The sequence below is a fragment of the Corvus moneduloides genome, chromosome 2 (genome assembly GCF_009650955.1).
Source record: "Corvus moneduloides isolate bCorMon1 chromosome 2, bCorMon1.pri, whole genome shotgun sequence".
In the NCBI taxonomy this organism is placed as follows: domain Eukaryota; kingdom Metazoa; phylum Chordata; class Aves; order Passeriformes; family Corvidae; genus Corvus; species Corvus moneduloides.
The window spans coordinates 98,717,922-98,732,946 of record NC_045477.1 but is presented as its reverse complement, the minus strand read 5'-3'; the positions used below and the strand labels follow the sequence as shown (position 1 = coordinate 98,732,946).

Sequence of the window (15,025 nt, the reverse complement as noted above, 5' to 3'; positions counted from 1 at the left end):
CGGGGCTTTACAAACATCTGAGAATGATATTAAAAAAATCAACCCCATCTCCGTAGCAATGTGAGGCCTTATCACCTCTCTTGGTTGTGCATCTTCCATATATTGGTAGAATTAAAATGTCACCATCTCACTAATGCTGGACAAAAAGTGGAGTCACACTTGGAAGTAGTTCAGCACCTGCACAAGAAAGCTTTTACCTTGGAGCAGAGTGCTCTCACATGAACACAACACACTGCATAACCCAAGTGGGGAACTCATCGCCACAGGAAACCTCCGAGATGCCAGAAGCGTGCATAACTTAAAAAGGGATCAGACAGGCTGATGTAAGAAAGGCCTGGCAACAGGAATCCAACACAGCAAGGGAAGCCTAGCCACCAGTTCAGACAGCTCCTTGGCTGTAAAAGTCCAAAGACAGAGAATACATCAGCCCTTTACTCTGTACCTCCAGACCGCCTTCAAGAAACACAAACCCAGAAAAATAAGTACTTTGGCTTTAAGTCTCTAGTCTATCCTATCCTTTCCCTTTCATCTACAGAAAACCTTCCCAAATCCACAGAACTTTCATCTGATCCATATTACCCAAAGTTTCAGCCACTCAAAAAATCCTGACAGAGCTGCAGCTACTGCACACAGGGTGTTGTGGGTATTTCCTGGCTGTAGTTGAGCCCCTTCCTCCCCTCAGCCACCTCCAAGCTTCCTTGGCCTCCTCTGGCTTGGCAGGAGTCTCGCTGGTCAATGCCTCAGGAAGGGAACAGACTCACTCCTCCTACAGAGCCCTGCTCCAACAGCTGCCAGGACAGGAGCTTGGGAGTCAGCTGAAGAGGAAGGCCACTCCTCAGCAGTGGCACAGCCAGGCTCCTGGTCTCGCTCTTGGCAGAGAGACCATCCCTGTTTCTCATTAGAGGCAAACTCCCAAGGGGGAGGAAAAGGACAAACCTCCAACAAACAAGAGAACACCAGTGTGGTGTTTTATCACTGTGACATGAGAGCGGGAGCACAAAGCGCACCAAGGCCGGGGGCGAAGCTCCTGGCAGCAACATCATCTGGGAGAGGAAGAGCAGCTGAGTAATTAAAGCCAGAGGGGACTGGGTTTAGTCAGTGAATGGCAGGATGGGAATGAAAGGGAGCAGAGTTTCAGGGGTCACTGACAAACAAAAAGGGGCAGGAGGAGGAGGTGACAGGGAAGCTATTGAAGATAAGAGTGTGAAATGCAGCAAATTCCCCAAGCTTTCAAAACATGTAACCATACCAAAGAAAAAGTTTATGAGATTGAAGAAGATAATAAATCTAAGTGCCAGAAATGCTCCATAGTAACGTGTGCCAGGATAAATACTTAAATACAGAAGGGAAAGACATGATGATGGGAGCAAGAAACATGCCTCTACAAACACCGTTGCAAGAGTTCAAACCAGACACCTACTGGAGTGAGAGCCTTCAAAAGGAGGAGCAGCTTTAGGAGATGAACTGATCTGATTTCCACGTAAAACACTGTGCAGCCTTCTCAGGGCTGATCCCAAATTTCTGGCCCTTGCTTACTCCACAGAGTGGCCTCGGCTGCACCTGCAATACACTCAACACTCTGCATGCTTTGGCAGAGCAAAAGCTTCCCAGCTCTGAAACAGGCATGATGGTTTTCATTCATCACCTTTCCAGAGGGATTCATCTTACCTCCCTGTGGATAAGATCTTCTCTTGCCAATGCAGAGAAAGAGACAGGCGGTCTTATTGTACACAGCCACCAGACTGAGATGAGCTATCCCCACCAAAGACTTCAGAAGCACAGGCAGCTACATTAGACTGTAAGGCTGACCAGCTGAGATGAATCCCAGCCCAGGAGCAAGACAGACCCACAGGCCATATGCAAACATCCAAATGAGGGGGCCCAAACACCACTCCCTGTATCCTCTGCACTGTTAGCACAGCAGTGTCCAGGCCAGGCAGCCCTCTCCCACACAGCACACACACCAGGAACCACTGTGGTCAGGAACTGCTCCTGGCAAGCTGCATGCCTGGGGCTACCTGGCTAAGGGGCAAGAAAGAGTGGATGCTGGGTTGTTGTGGCTGGTCTCAGGGTCAGGAAACAATTCTTACACCATTTTGTTTACTAAATTGTGGTAACTCATGGACCTTTCTGATGAAGATTTTGACAGATTTACTGGAAGGTGAAAGAGCAGAGGAACAGAGAAGAGTCTGATCAGTTGCTCCTTTCTTGCCTGTGTATCTCAGACCAGCATCTACTGCTGATCCTCCTGCCACAGAGAAAGGGACTAGCACAGCCTACAACAAAGAAAAGCACTCAGATACTTGTTTCAGCAAAAATACAGGTGCAGCAGAAGCCTGCATACAGACAGCCCAGAATCTGGAGGAATGACTTTGCCATCCAACAAACAAAGAAATTTAAGTGTTTAGTATGCCACTACAAAATAACATGCAAACCACAGGCTATGAGGAGTAACACGCAGCCAAATCACATCCAGCCACCGTTTTGAAAGAACTTTTGGGAGAAAATCCATGGAGGTAAACTAAATATATGCATTTACTGCCATACTGCCTGATTTTCAAAGGACGAAAATTGTTATTTACATTCTTATTCTTTTCTCCCCCTCCCCAAAATAAATTTTTGCAGAACAGTTTCTCTACAGAAAGTTTTCCACTACTGTGCATTCAGCTCCATATTTGAGCAGTAGAGGAGCAAAGAACAGCCTGCTATTCTCCAACACCTTGTGTCATTTTAAATGCTCCCTTTCCATACATCAGGATATCACCTCCATATTGATGACTCTCCTTCCCGTTCAGTACTTTGCTTTGAGCTTTTCTCTCCCTTTTTTTTCTCTCCCCATTACTATCTTTCCAAGAACTAGTTATGTAAGGGCCCCATCCCCAACTCACTGTCCTCCCCTCCCCATACCTCAAAGCAGAGCAGCCCCTCTCCCTGGCTTTCTGCAGAGGAGTGGGACCCCTCACAATTGCAAATATTTGCACAGCTATCAAAGCCAGCCTGAATGCAACTATCTGGGAGAAGAGGAAAAGCTGGGGCAAAGCCAGACACATAACAGGACAATTTAAAGGCCTCCAATGCTAACTTTTTCTTGTTTCTTTCCTCAGTCTTTCATTTCCACAGCACAATTGGTGCAGAAGTCACACGGGAGTATCCAAGAACTAAAAAGCCCACACTTTGTTCCATCTGCTTATACACTCTCCTAAAACATCACAGGAGAAACTGCAAGAGGTGCAGAAAGGTTTACTAAAACCATAAATAACTTTGTTACATCTGATGCTTTCAGAAAGCATTCTGTGAAACATAACACTGGGGCTGCTACCATATACTAGAACACATAGAAGATATATTTCATTACCTGTCTTTCTCCGAAGGACATCCCAAGGGCATTGAAAAAGCCTTCTATATAGGAAATAATGCTTCCATACACAACAGAGCTTCTAGGAGATCCAGCATCCTGTTTAGAAAACACTCAAAAGAGATTGTCCAGTCAATACATATTACAGAACCCAGCATCTCTCTGTAGCCTAGTCCACAAGGGAAAACTATTACTAATTATATAGATCTACCTCCACCAGAGCACCTGCCCAGACAGGCAATCTTACAGAGATATAAAAGCACCTCACAGCACAAAGGGAAGGGATTTAAGTAAACGAGGGAAGGGAAGAGCTTATCACCAGCCTGCGCAGCGAGGAGAAGAGATGTGTGAAGCTGCCACACATTACATGTATGCAGTAAATTAGAACTAAAAATAGCACTTCTGGGCATGAGAGGGCTGTGTGTATGGAAACAAAATTAAAAGAACAAAATCCCAGATTCATGGGTACCTAGAATGCAAAAGATTAAAAAGAAATAATTCTTTGAGTATCTTATTGATTTGATCCATGTGGAGACCGCTTTGAGATAGCATATGGCATTTTGTCATGCCTTGGTAGCACCAGCAATCAGCAGCAGCAGTAATAAAATAAGGATTAAATGACAGACTGAAGAGCAATTTAAGGGACTAACCCTTGCCTAAAAAATAAGAGTGATGACATGCACAAGCATATCTGCAGCTAGTACTGGATTTTATCTGACATCTTCATTAGGGCCTGAGATAAGCCATAGTCTAAAATGTATAGGAAGATCTGAACTGGGAGGAGCTGGAGCAGGCCACTGGGAGAAAGGAATAGGAGTGTGCCATCTAATGTGAGAAACATTTAGCAGGAACGCTAAAGAGAGGAGTAAGTAGTCATGTGGATTTACTCACAGTTCTTAAGGAGAAAAACTACACTCACAGCCATAAAGAGGGAACACTCCAGACAGCTGGGCTGTACCCAGATAAGCTCCACCACCCCAACCAGAAATCTGTGTCAGCTGCCCCATCCCATTCTCAACAGAATGACTGACAGGAGGAATTCAGAGAGAACAAGCAGTGACTGACAAAATGAGGGTACTTTTATCTAGGAGTGGTAATGCCATTACAGATCCCTGCTGCAAAGTGTTTCAGGTCAGGGATTTGCTCAGTGTCATTTTGTAAAGATAAGGCTAAGGACAGAATTTACAGCAAATGTCAAAACAGGACCAGAAGGAGGCAGGATTTCTAAACCAACAGACTAATTCTCTCTTAAAACCAGTTACTACCATGTACACATTTCTTTTACTGCACAAACATGGTGAACATGATGACACCAGCACTCATGGAGCACAGCAACAAGGCTGAGATGCTCGCCTTGAGTGACAAAGGGAGCTGTTGGTAAATGGAGAACCCAGAAGTGCTTCAGATAGTGTTTATTGCTCAAGTCTTGTCCTTACCAGATGCTTTCTTTGTGCCAGCATGAGAGATTTTAACAGGGTCTTAATGTGCCAAAAGCCATCTGAAGACAGACTCATGCAGGAATGCTGATGCCAGTTACAGTCTGCTGACAGCAGAAACCATTCGGTCCCCAGCACCGAACTCGCCACCAAGACTGCCCAGTGCACCTGGGGCCGCCAGCCAGAGCCCCTGCAGCAACCACCCCCACCACCACTTCCCAGTTTAGCTTAATGTCTGTGCATGGATATTTAGCAAAGAAGCAGGTTAAGAACACAGAACCAGCAAAAAAATTAGCAGCATGTCACAACGGCTTCAGGCCTTTCAAAAACCTTAGATATAAATAATATAGGGCAGCAGGAAAGAAACATCCTCTGGACACAACGAAGCACAAAACAATAGCCATGCACAATTCCTGTGATAGGGTCAGGACAAATGGGCTCCATTAAGGTCAACAATTTATGGAGCTTTGTTTCTGCTGGTTTCTTATGTGAACAATAAACTAATCTGTCTGCATTAAGCAGTAGGACAGTGGACAGCTGTCATTTTCTGATCTCTGTATCCTAATGGGTTACCTTAGTAACAGCCTTAAGCTGTCTGTTGCCATGGTGAATGAGGTCCATAATTGCTGCAACAGCCCTGGAGGTGTCAAAGTCATCTGCAAACGCAGCCTTCACGGTTACTTTTGTGTTGGCTAGCCTTCAAGAAGAAAAGGTAACATTTAAGATAAGACAAACAAGATGCCAGCAGTATGCTGAATTCATCAGCCATTCAGCCAGAGGGAGGCATCGAAAGGACACTGCCATCTCCGTCCCAGCTGTCCTGTGATGGGCAGTGCTACACTCATCAGGGAGAATACATCTTTCTGCTGTGAAGGGAAAAACTTGATGCATGTAAAAATCTGAAGTGTTACATCCATTCAATACATAGACATCGTTAATCAGAGGAGCCAACAACAACACAGCAGTTTGCCTTAAATCATTTAAAAACAGACGGAAAATGAGGCTGATATTAAGCACATCAAAGATCTTACTGAGTTCTGCTTTTTTTTCCAGCAGCCCATTTATCATGCTAACAGCATGCTTCTCTTCCAGAGGCACATCACAGGCAGCACTCCAGTGCTAGGCAAGAAAGCTGTCCTGGTGTTGGCCAAGAATCCTGTTATAAGGATCTGACTCTCAACCAAGCACTGCTTCCTCCTTTCTCAGGAGAGCCCAATCCCAAGGGACTCCACTCACCATGGCCCAGATGGAAAGGTCCAGTGGGACCATTTGTGTAACAGTGCCAAAAGCCAGCGGGCAATCAGCACTGATCACCACAGAACCAGTGCCACCAGCTGCAGCCACTTGGAGAGGGAGCTGAGGAGAGCAGCAAGGATAAATGGGGAGCTTCAAACAGCTGCTGTCAGTGTGCTCCCATCGACAGCCAGGCAAACCAGAGCTCCACCGTGCTGGCCCAAGGATGCCATTTCCCAATAGAGCTCAAGGAGCAGGCTCAGCTGGGGAGCCTCAAGCTATCCTAGCTTCTCTGGAGCTCTCCGTATTTTGCCTGTTTCTGAATGGTTTTGCCCGGAATGCCTACCTTCCCTCAGATCCTGGACGGCTGCTGCTCTAATTCATTCCTCCCAACACCTTCCCCTGCAAGCTTCCCCCTCTCCACTGAGTATCTAACACTTTGCTAATTAAGAGCTTTGTTTCATTTTGGTTGTTTTTACACCTAGGGATACACAAGTTGTGCCCTCCCACACATCCCCTGCTGATTATCCATTTCAACTTCCTCATGCCTCTCAACTTTATCTTGCACCAACAGATCTCCTGCTGAAGGATTTGCTTTTGCGAAATACTACAGCAAGTTAATGCAACTCCACTTTCCTGTGATGTGCTCCAGTGCCCCTTGAAACCCTCACTCAGTGCAGCCACAAGCTTCCCCAGCAGTGAGGTGCCTGAGCCACAAGGAAGCTGCCCCTCACCTCTACAGGCTGTCTCACCTCTGATTCTAGAGCCCAGAGCTGCCTGCACTAACCTTGCTTCAGGGCACTCAATGCCCCTCCTACCCTGACTCCAGAGCACCATGCTCGTGCTCTCAGCTTTGCACCCAACACACAGCACATCTCAGTCCTGAAGATAATCTGGTTTTCACAACAGACTCCAAAGGACTCTCCTCACCATTGTAAGGGTCACAACAATTGTAATGTCTTCCTTCCCTGTGACATCCCTGCCCATGGCAAATCTCTCAGCAGCCCCTTCTCTCCTCTGCTGCACACCACAGTGCCAGCCAGCTGGATTACAAATTCACATGCCCGATGTGTATCACTTCTTCTCCAGTTGCTACTGCCCAGCTCTACTTACAAACTGGAGAGCCTCACTACTGCCATAGCTTTGCCTCCTACATCGCTCACAAGGGGCAAAGATGCTTGTGTTGGGACAGGCACACTGGATAAGTAACAGAGATCTTAAAAACACAATGAACTGAGTGTAGCAGACTATGAGCAAAAACAGCTGGCTAGAAAGAGAATTAAAAAAACCCCTGCCCTTGGTTTTTGGGCTGGGAGGGAGGACTGCTGCCTAGTCCTTCTTGCCCTGCTTCTTAAACAGAACCTCTGAGCCTGTCAGCAAACTACTGCTCACATAATCACCATCTTTTAAGATACAGGAGGTGCACTTACCTTTCCCACAATATGTCTTCTCTAACAGGGTCACACACCAGCTGTCCTTTTATATAAGCATTTGCATCTCTAATAAATGAGGAGATCGCCTGAAGAAGGTTCTTTGCATCTTCCATGCTCTCATCACTAAAATCTACCGCTAAGGAAAAAAGAAATTAAGGCATTATGATGGAGAGAATGTTGTCTGTCATACATAGGAACAGTATTTGGAGACAAAGGAGAAGTTTGTTATTATATGTATAGCAAACTTCTTACAATTAATTGCACATTTAATTAAAAGCTCCATTCTTCATGCACACCAGGAGAACTAAATCAATACAAAAGACAATCACTACATATGACAAAGTATAACCTACTGGAAAAAGTATCAAACTGATTCAAAAAGTTGCATCTGAAAGTTTACTGAAGCAATCACTATTTGACTTTAATTTTTTTCCTTTATTGAATCTTTCTGCAAGGTTACCAATCCAAAGCATTAAGATTTAATAGACTTCTAAGCATTCCCCCAGATTTAAGATGGCAACACCTACCTCTAATTTTGTGTCTATTCTAATTTAGGTAGACACAATCTGTATTTGGAGACCTCCAAAGAGGCCTAACCCTCACCACTGACTGTTGAAAGGGCTGCTTCACCAACATCTAAAATCTAGATGAACCTAAAATTTGTGGACTAGCTCCTAAACAATTCCCTCACAATATCAAAGCTAAACTGACCATATATCATTTTGAGAAAGCTATTTGTAGAGAAAATACAAATTGCTTAAACTCATATGGGCATGTCTAGGGTGGGATTCATCACACTCAACTCACACACATCAAAGCCTCTTATGGCCACTGGAAAGAAAGATAAAACCTCAAGGTAAATGAGCCCTTGCATCCAAAGCTGAGCTCTGCTTTACAATGAGATGTGCTGTACAGGAACCCTACAGTGCTCCTCCTCCACCAGCTGCAGAAACATCAGACATCCCCACTGCATGCAGGCGGACTTTAGCTTTGGCAGGCAATTTCACTTTAGGAACTTCCAGCATCCACTCCTGCTGGTAGGAGTTCAGCAGACTCCTCTCGCCTTGCCTTCGCCCTCAGAAGTGCAGGTGCCAGACTAGCTCCCTGTCACTTTTACTGGGAATTGCTATCAGTGAGAGACTTTTCTTTATTTGTACAGTAATGTGCAACTTTCTGTAGAAGAGTTCTTGGACCCCACACAAGAGAGCTCACCTGGCTTCAGTGGAAGTTGTGTCCACCCAGGCCAGGCCTAAGTTTGAATGCCTTCCTTCCCCAGTATCACACCAGAGCCATTCATAGCCAGTGCAGTATTGCCTCACCATCATATACCTGACCTCTGCCATAAGGTACATCCAAACCACAGCTTCCAGCATATTCTTAATCTCCTCAGCACTGAGCATCACCCACAGTTTGCACAGAAATCTCACCTCTGGCCCTGCTCATGTTACATCCAACTGCTTTGCAGAATTACCCAACGCTGCCCAGACAGACTCTTTAGAGCAGACAGTCTTACCAAGAGGGCAGATCTAAGAGGGCAAAAGCAGCCAGATGTGAGACCTGATCTCAGTTCCATTAGCCTAAATCCTAAGGAAGCCTAAGTGTTTAAACAGACTTTCCACAGGATTTACCCCTGTGTAGCAAAGGCATAAGTCTGAACCTGTATTCGTCAGATTTTTCACTTGTGTGTAATTACAAATCTGCATTATTGCCTCATTAACGCTGGTTTTAAAATTAAGCTTTACTCAACTTTCAAAAATGTACAGACCTCTACAACACAGTGAGACACTGAGAGCATTTACATACACTAGGATTACTCGATTAACCTGGTTGCGAGAATTCTGCAAGGAATACTTGATAAAAGTTTATCCTGATGAAGCCTACTTTGATTCAAGCTGTTCCTCATCCCCAATTCAAGGCATACTCCTAAACCACTGCCTGCTGGCACTGCAAACCCACAGCGCAGCACAGGCAAGCCCGGCCCTATAAACCTTCACTGTGCTCCCTGCTCCTTCCCTCCTTTGCCACTGAGGGCATCACACATCAATCATCAAATTACAGTACATTTATTAGCACCACCAAGTAATTAGACACCAGAGGGGTCAAAATATTGCAGTTCACTCAGGTTCACAAAATCACCAGAGCATTTCTGCTGACCAGGAGAGTGTTCTGGAGACACAACCCCACTGCCTGTGCCTCACAGCAGAGTCCCACAGGGCTTCGGAGATGGCACTTCTCCTTTCAAGCTGCACCCAGAAGCAGCTGGCACTTTGGTGGAGGGTCACCATGCTGCTGCCTCAGGTACCTAGGAACCATTTTCCCAACAGCCTCAGGTGTGCCATAGGGTGGTGATTCAGGCCAAGAAGGGAACAGCCAGAGGCACCAGCCAAAGCAAAAGACCCAGATAATCACCACTGCCCCCAGAGCTCAGCTTCACCCCAAGGAGTTCTGCCCCACCACCTTGAGCAGGCAGAGAGGGCAATGAAGCAGAGACCCCGTGCAGAAACACATTATGGAAGGATGATAAAAGGCTCTTCTCTCTGACTTTTCTCCTCTTCCCCACAAGCAAGGCATCCAGCTTTATCCTCCGGACTCCACTCCCATGAAACACATGCACCTCCCTGCACACACCCCTTCAACCCTTGCTCCTCCAAGGCTGGGGCACTCTGGAATCACATTTGTCTCTGTTTGTGCCTGTTAGCACACACACATACAGGGGCTGGCCCAGACAACAAAAAAGGCCCATTCCAAGCCCAAGAAACCACAGTATCAAGCATGAGCCATTCCCAACTGTCAGGTGCTGCCTTCATCCCCATGCCTACAAAGATCTTTTACAGGCTCAATCCAATGTGTGTGGTACCATCTGACCACCAAACCCAGATTTTACTAAAGGCTTTCTTTAGTAGGCAGGGATGGCAGGAACTATCACCCATGGGTCTAGGCTATAAAAACCTTTTAAGAAACAAGCAGGAGGTGCTTGGGATCTCACTTCTAATAAAAATATGAGCAGACAGCAAGATGAGAAGGAGTGCAGTGAACTTGTGTTTAGACCAAAGTGAATTGATAGCAGGGACACAAGCTGACAGGCAGCACAGTAAATACCTGGCTCAGCAGAGACCGACTCTGGCTCCTTATTGGGAAGCTAATAATACACACGGCCTCATAAGGCAGAGATGGCAAGAGCAGACTTCTGAGCAACCCTTACCTGCCAACTGGCTTACTGGCACTATACTCTCATGTAACACCACCATATCCTTTCATCAAAGCCACCCACATCCACACAGGTAGCACTCTTCTTTTACTTCAGGAAGGCGTTTATCCCAGAAGTAATGCAAAAAGCAGAGGTTCAAATGCAGCTAGCTGACAGGGAGTGAAGAAAGCCTGCAGGTAGCCCTCCACTGCAGGGCTCCAGTGCCATTCCTCGTCCTGAGGCAAGCTTAGAAACTACCAGACATTCAGTGCTTGTTTACATGTCCAACATATATATATATATATATGATAGTGTAGTAGGTGTTAGTCTTATCTCCTCTTTTGTTTTAAACACACATTTGTTCATGACTCCCAGGTGCCCCCAGCCAGGGAGTCACTTAAGTGTACACAAGGTATTTCATCTCCTAAAAGAGGAAATCAGCCAAGTGTGCCACTGCCCTGTAGCATCATCCAAAAACAGCCAGGCATGCCACCAACCCACTGCCTGCCCCAAACAGGATGCTGTTCTGCAGCAGACCTTCCAACTGGATTCACTCCTCTCTTTCTCTCACAGTGGAGGTCAGAAGTTAATAACCACCTCTCTCTTTACTATCCCATGCTTTGAAATTCTGCAGGGATATATTACATTCCTGATGCCTTCAGCTGTCCTAGGAGAGGGAGGATCCACCAGGAAGATCACATGGGTGGCTCCTGCAAGGCAGCTAGAGGTATTAACAAGCAGAAAGACTTCTCAGTCCAATGACTGCATGTGTACAAGGGCTGGCAGCACACTGACAGGCATGAGCAATGCCCCAGAGCCTTGACCACACCAGCTCTTGCAGTCACACTGCCACAGGTGCTTTATCCAAGGCAGCTAGAGGCCCACTGAAACACCACAGCAGCTGCTAACCCATGCTCCACCCGTCCCTTGCCGTGCCAGGACAGCCAACAAGCCAGGTGACCCAACATTGGTTAAGGAACTACCATCTGCTGAAAAAAGCAGGGAAGCTGACAAAATCTCCCACACCTCTCCCCACCAGCAGAGAGATGATCTGCCAGGCTAAGATGATCATTAGGTTATTATGTGCTGGTGTAAGTGAGCTGCACTGCACCACAGAACTGCCTGAACACTCAGGCACTCCACAGGACAAAAATGGTAACACAGCAGGGAGATAAAAAATTATTAGCCAGCCCTCATCATACCCTACAGGAATATAAGCCAAAGCACATCTAGGTATGTGTCCAAAACCAGCCGATTGTGACTGCAATACAAGTAACTACAACAGACGCAAATCAGAGACAGAGGTAATTCATTAATTAAAAGTGCAATTAGCTGAGTCGCAACTAACTGCAGCTCAAGAAGGTATTTAGATGAATGGTTATGCACTGTGCTCAGTAAAGACAATATTCTAAAGGTGAGCCAAAGAGCAGCCCCACAGAGCACCACCAAAACTTTTCCACCCACTGGATTCCGGGAACCACACGCCCCGCAGGGAGAGCTTGCTCCGCCTCCGCATCGCCAGCTGGGAAGTGTGTGCGGAAAGCCACGCACACCTCAACAGGTAAGGGGCTTTTCCTTACCTGAGCTGTATCTGCCACGCAAACAAAACATTCTGAATTGATCTGATGAACATTTCTTCAGGAAATCCTAAACTCCATGCACAAAAAGACAGCTTTAGCATGGTATCAATTTCTCCAGGAGTTCTTCCACCCCCTTGCATTTCAAACTAACATGACAAATAACACATCTTTGCAGTTTAAGATAAGCATAAAGTCTTTAAACTCTAACACTGCTTTAAAACATAAACTAAATAAAATTCAATTCCATATAAGATAGATGTGCATACATATATACAAGATATAAATACACACACAATGTCCAATATAGGACAATGAACATTACTTTGCAAATACCATCAAACATACACTGTATAAAGACCTTTGCAAAAAAACCCAAAATGAAATTATCAGACTAAGACTGGAATACAATCTTACAGAAAGGAAAGCTCCTGAGTTCTGCAAACTTTACCAAAAAAAAAAAAAAAAAAAAAAAGACTTATTGGAAAAGAAAATGAGTGTACTTTTTCTGCAGGATTAGAATATGAAGAAACACAGGGAGTGAACAAAGATAAATCCTAGCCGTATAAGAATTATCTGTGTTAATCATGAAGCCTAATAAACACCACTCTAATATTTATCTAGCTTCACAAATAATTTACTCCAGTAAACAGTAAACTATTAGTATTACTACTAGTACAAATAATTTATATTAATAGTGTAAAGAACTATTTAAATGTTTTGAAGGTACACTGATAAAACATTCAATCACTTCAAACCCTGCTCTCAGCAAGGCTGGACACTGTGCAGATTGACTGTGACTATTGCACTTCTGCTTCTTCTTTTTTTTTTTTTTTATTTGCAAACTGGTGATGATCACTGAAGTGCCACAAAAATCAAAAACTGTAAGAAGCCAGTACAAGTGAGAAAATATGGAAAGTGTCATTTGCTTAAATCTCACCTTTTGAAATAAGGCTTCTGCTACAAGACTAAACCAGCCTGAACACCGAAAAAAGCATCAGCAATGTGCCATCTCTCAAGTGAAAATAGAAATAATTGAGGCAATCAAAATCAAGAAATAATGATACTGATTGTTTTGGTGGGTGTTTTTTTGTTTATTGTGGGTTTTTAAAATAAAACTGGATATAAATGAGTGTACCCAATGTGCCCAGAAGCTTTACACTAATATACAGAGGTAGAACAATATGAGTACAATACAGAAGTAAATTCAAATTTGGGAAAGGACCATCCAAACTAGAACAAACAACTCCGCATTTCCTTAAAAACAGAGAACAGATGAAGTCTCACAGCTCTTTGAAAGCAGGTTGCTTGGCTTTGTGTTATCACAATCTCTTTGATTTTTGGGGTCAGAATTAATAGCTATTAAAAAAAGGAAAGAAAGAACTGAAGTAGGGTACAAGGGGGAGGGAAAACAGGGCAGCTGGATGCAGAACATGCAGGGCTGCTGTGCCCAGGCAACAGCCTGGGATGCAGGTAGCCACTAGCTGGACCAAGGGAAGATTCTGGACAGACCTCCGCTCTTTTGGCACAGGCATAAAACCTTCCATGTAGGGCTTAACTTTCAAGGTGCAAGGCAGCTGTACAGGAAAAAAATTGTTTCACTGGACTGAAAACTACTTCCAGGGAAGGATTAATACTTGTTAGCCGTGTGAAAGGGCAGACATGAAAAGCAGAGACCCACAAGGTAAGAGAGACAGGCCTGAAATCTTTGCTTCCTCAACACAAGCTGTGCCATCATGGGAGACATGGAGGGGAACATTTTTATATGTTGCTTTTAACTCCATGCACTGCATTTGTGGTAATTTCTCCACCCTGTCCACAACACCTGCTGAAACTCATGAGATTTCTGTGAAAATTGTGAGCTCCAGGGAAACAGGGCTTAACTGTACCCAGACAGCATCAGAAGACTTAAAAATAAAGCAGCTCATATTGAACTTTTTAAAGGGATTTTAATTAATTCTTCCAAGAGGGCAAAGGGGAACATATGTGCTGAAGCAGCTTCCCAAGCTTTGTCTGAAGGAAGGAAATCACCCTATTCCAGCAGTAGGCGTCAGCCATCACGGGAGCCACCCCAGCACCATGCACAGCTCTGTCATACATGGCAGAGAAACCCTGCTCTGCGCCACACCAAAGACCTGGGACACAGTGAAACAGTCATGTGGCTCGTGGGTACCAGAAGGCAAAGCTCTCTGTGCATCAGCAAGGTCACTGTATAAAAATAAAGGGTAATGGGAGACACCACTGCAATAGTGTGGTTCAGGATTGCCCAGTAGCTTCCTGATAAAACGCGGACACTATGTCCCATTTCACCTAAAGAAGGACAAGGAAAAATATCCACTCTTTTCCTAATCCATGCTTTTTCAAACCATGAAGAATTTCTTAATATTCTATTAAGAATAGACAGATGAGAACTCATCACTACAGAACGGAATCATTCAGGTTGGAAAAGACTCCTGAGACTGTCGAGATCAACCACAAATCTACAGTGTAGGATCCTGGTACTGGCACAAACTCTGCTCCTACAAACACTTTCAGCTCAGCAAGATCCATCATTACAAGCAAACCCTGAATCTGAGCAGGTATCCTACATCCAGATCCACAGCAACAGATACATGAGTACTAGAGAAACACTGCAGCATAAGCACACACTCCTAAGTTTTCTCAAAAGAGGGCTGTAATTAGTATTTACATATTACAAACATACATTGCTTCAATGCAAACAAAGAAATTACCTTAATTGTTATGTAGTTTTTTAATGACTTTGACATTTTTTCTTGACTTCCTTTTACGTGCAAATGCCCTAG

General features: G+C 44.8%; 1 protein-coding gene across 4 annotated transcripts in view; it reads right to left on the bottom strand.

Moving 5' to 3' along the window:
• Positions 1-15,025, bottom strand: part of CARS2 (cysteinyl-tRNA synthetase 2, mitochondrial) — a 36,342-nt gene that overhangs the window by 4,015 nt on the left and 17,302 nt on the right. For all 4 annotated transcript variants that reach the window (XR_004238435.1, XR_004238434.1, XM_032100563.1 and 1 more), the window contains 5 exons: positions 14,954-15,021; positions 12,225-12,291; positions 7,455-7,593; positions 5,365-5,488; positions 3,356-3,454 (listed from right to left, as the gene is read on the bottom strand). Coding sequence is in view for 2 of the 4 variants with exons in the window: in XM_032100563.1 (XP_031956454.1) it covers positions 3,356-3,454; positions 5,365-5,488; positions 7,455-7,593; positions 12,225-12,291; positions 14,954-15,021 (497 nt within the window). In the remaining 2 variants the exon portion in view is untranslated. The remainder of the gene's footprint in view (positions 1-3,355; positions 3,455-5,364; positions 5,489-7,454; positions 7,594-12,224; positions 12,292-14,953; positions 15,022-15,025) is intronic.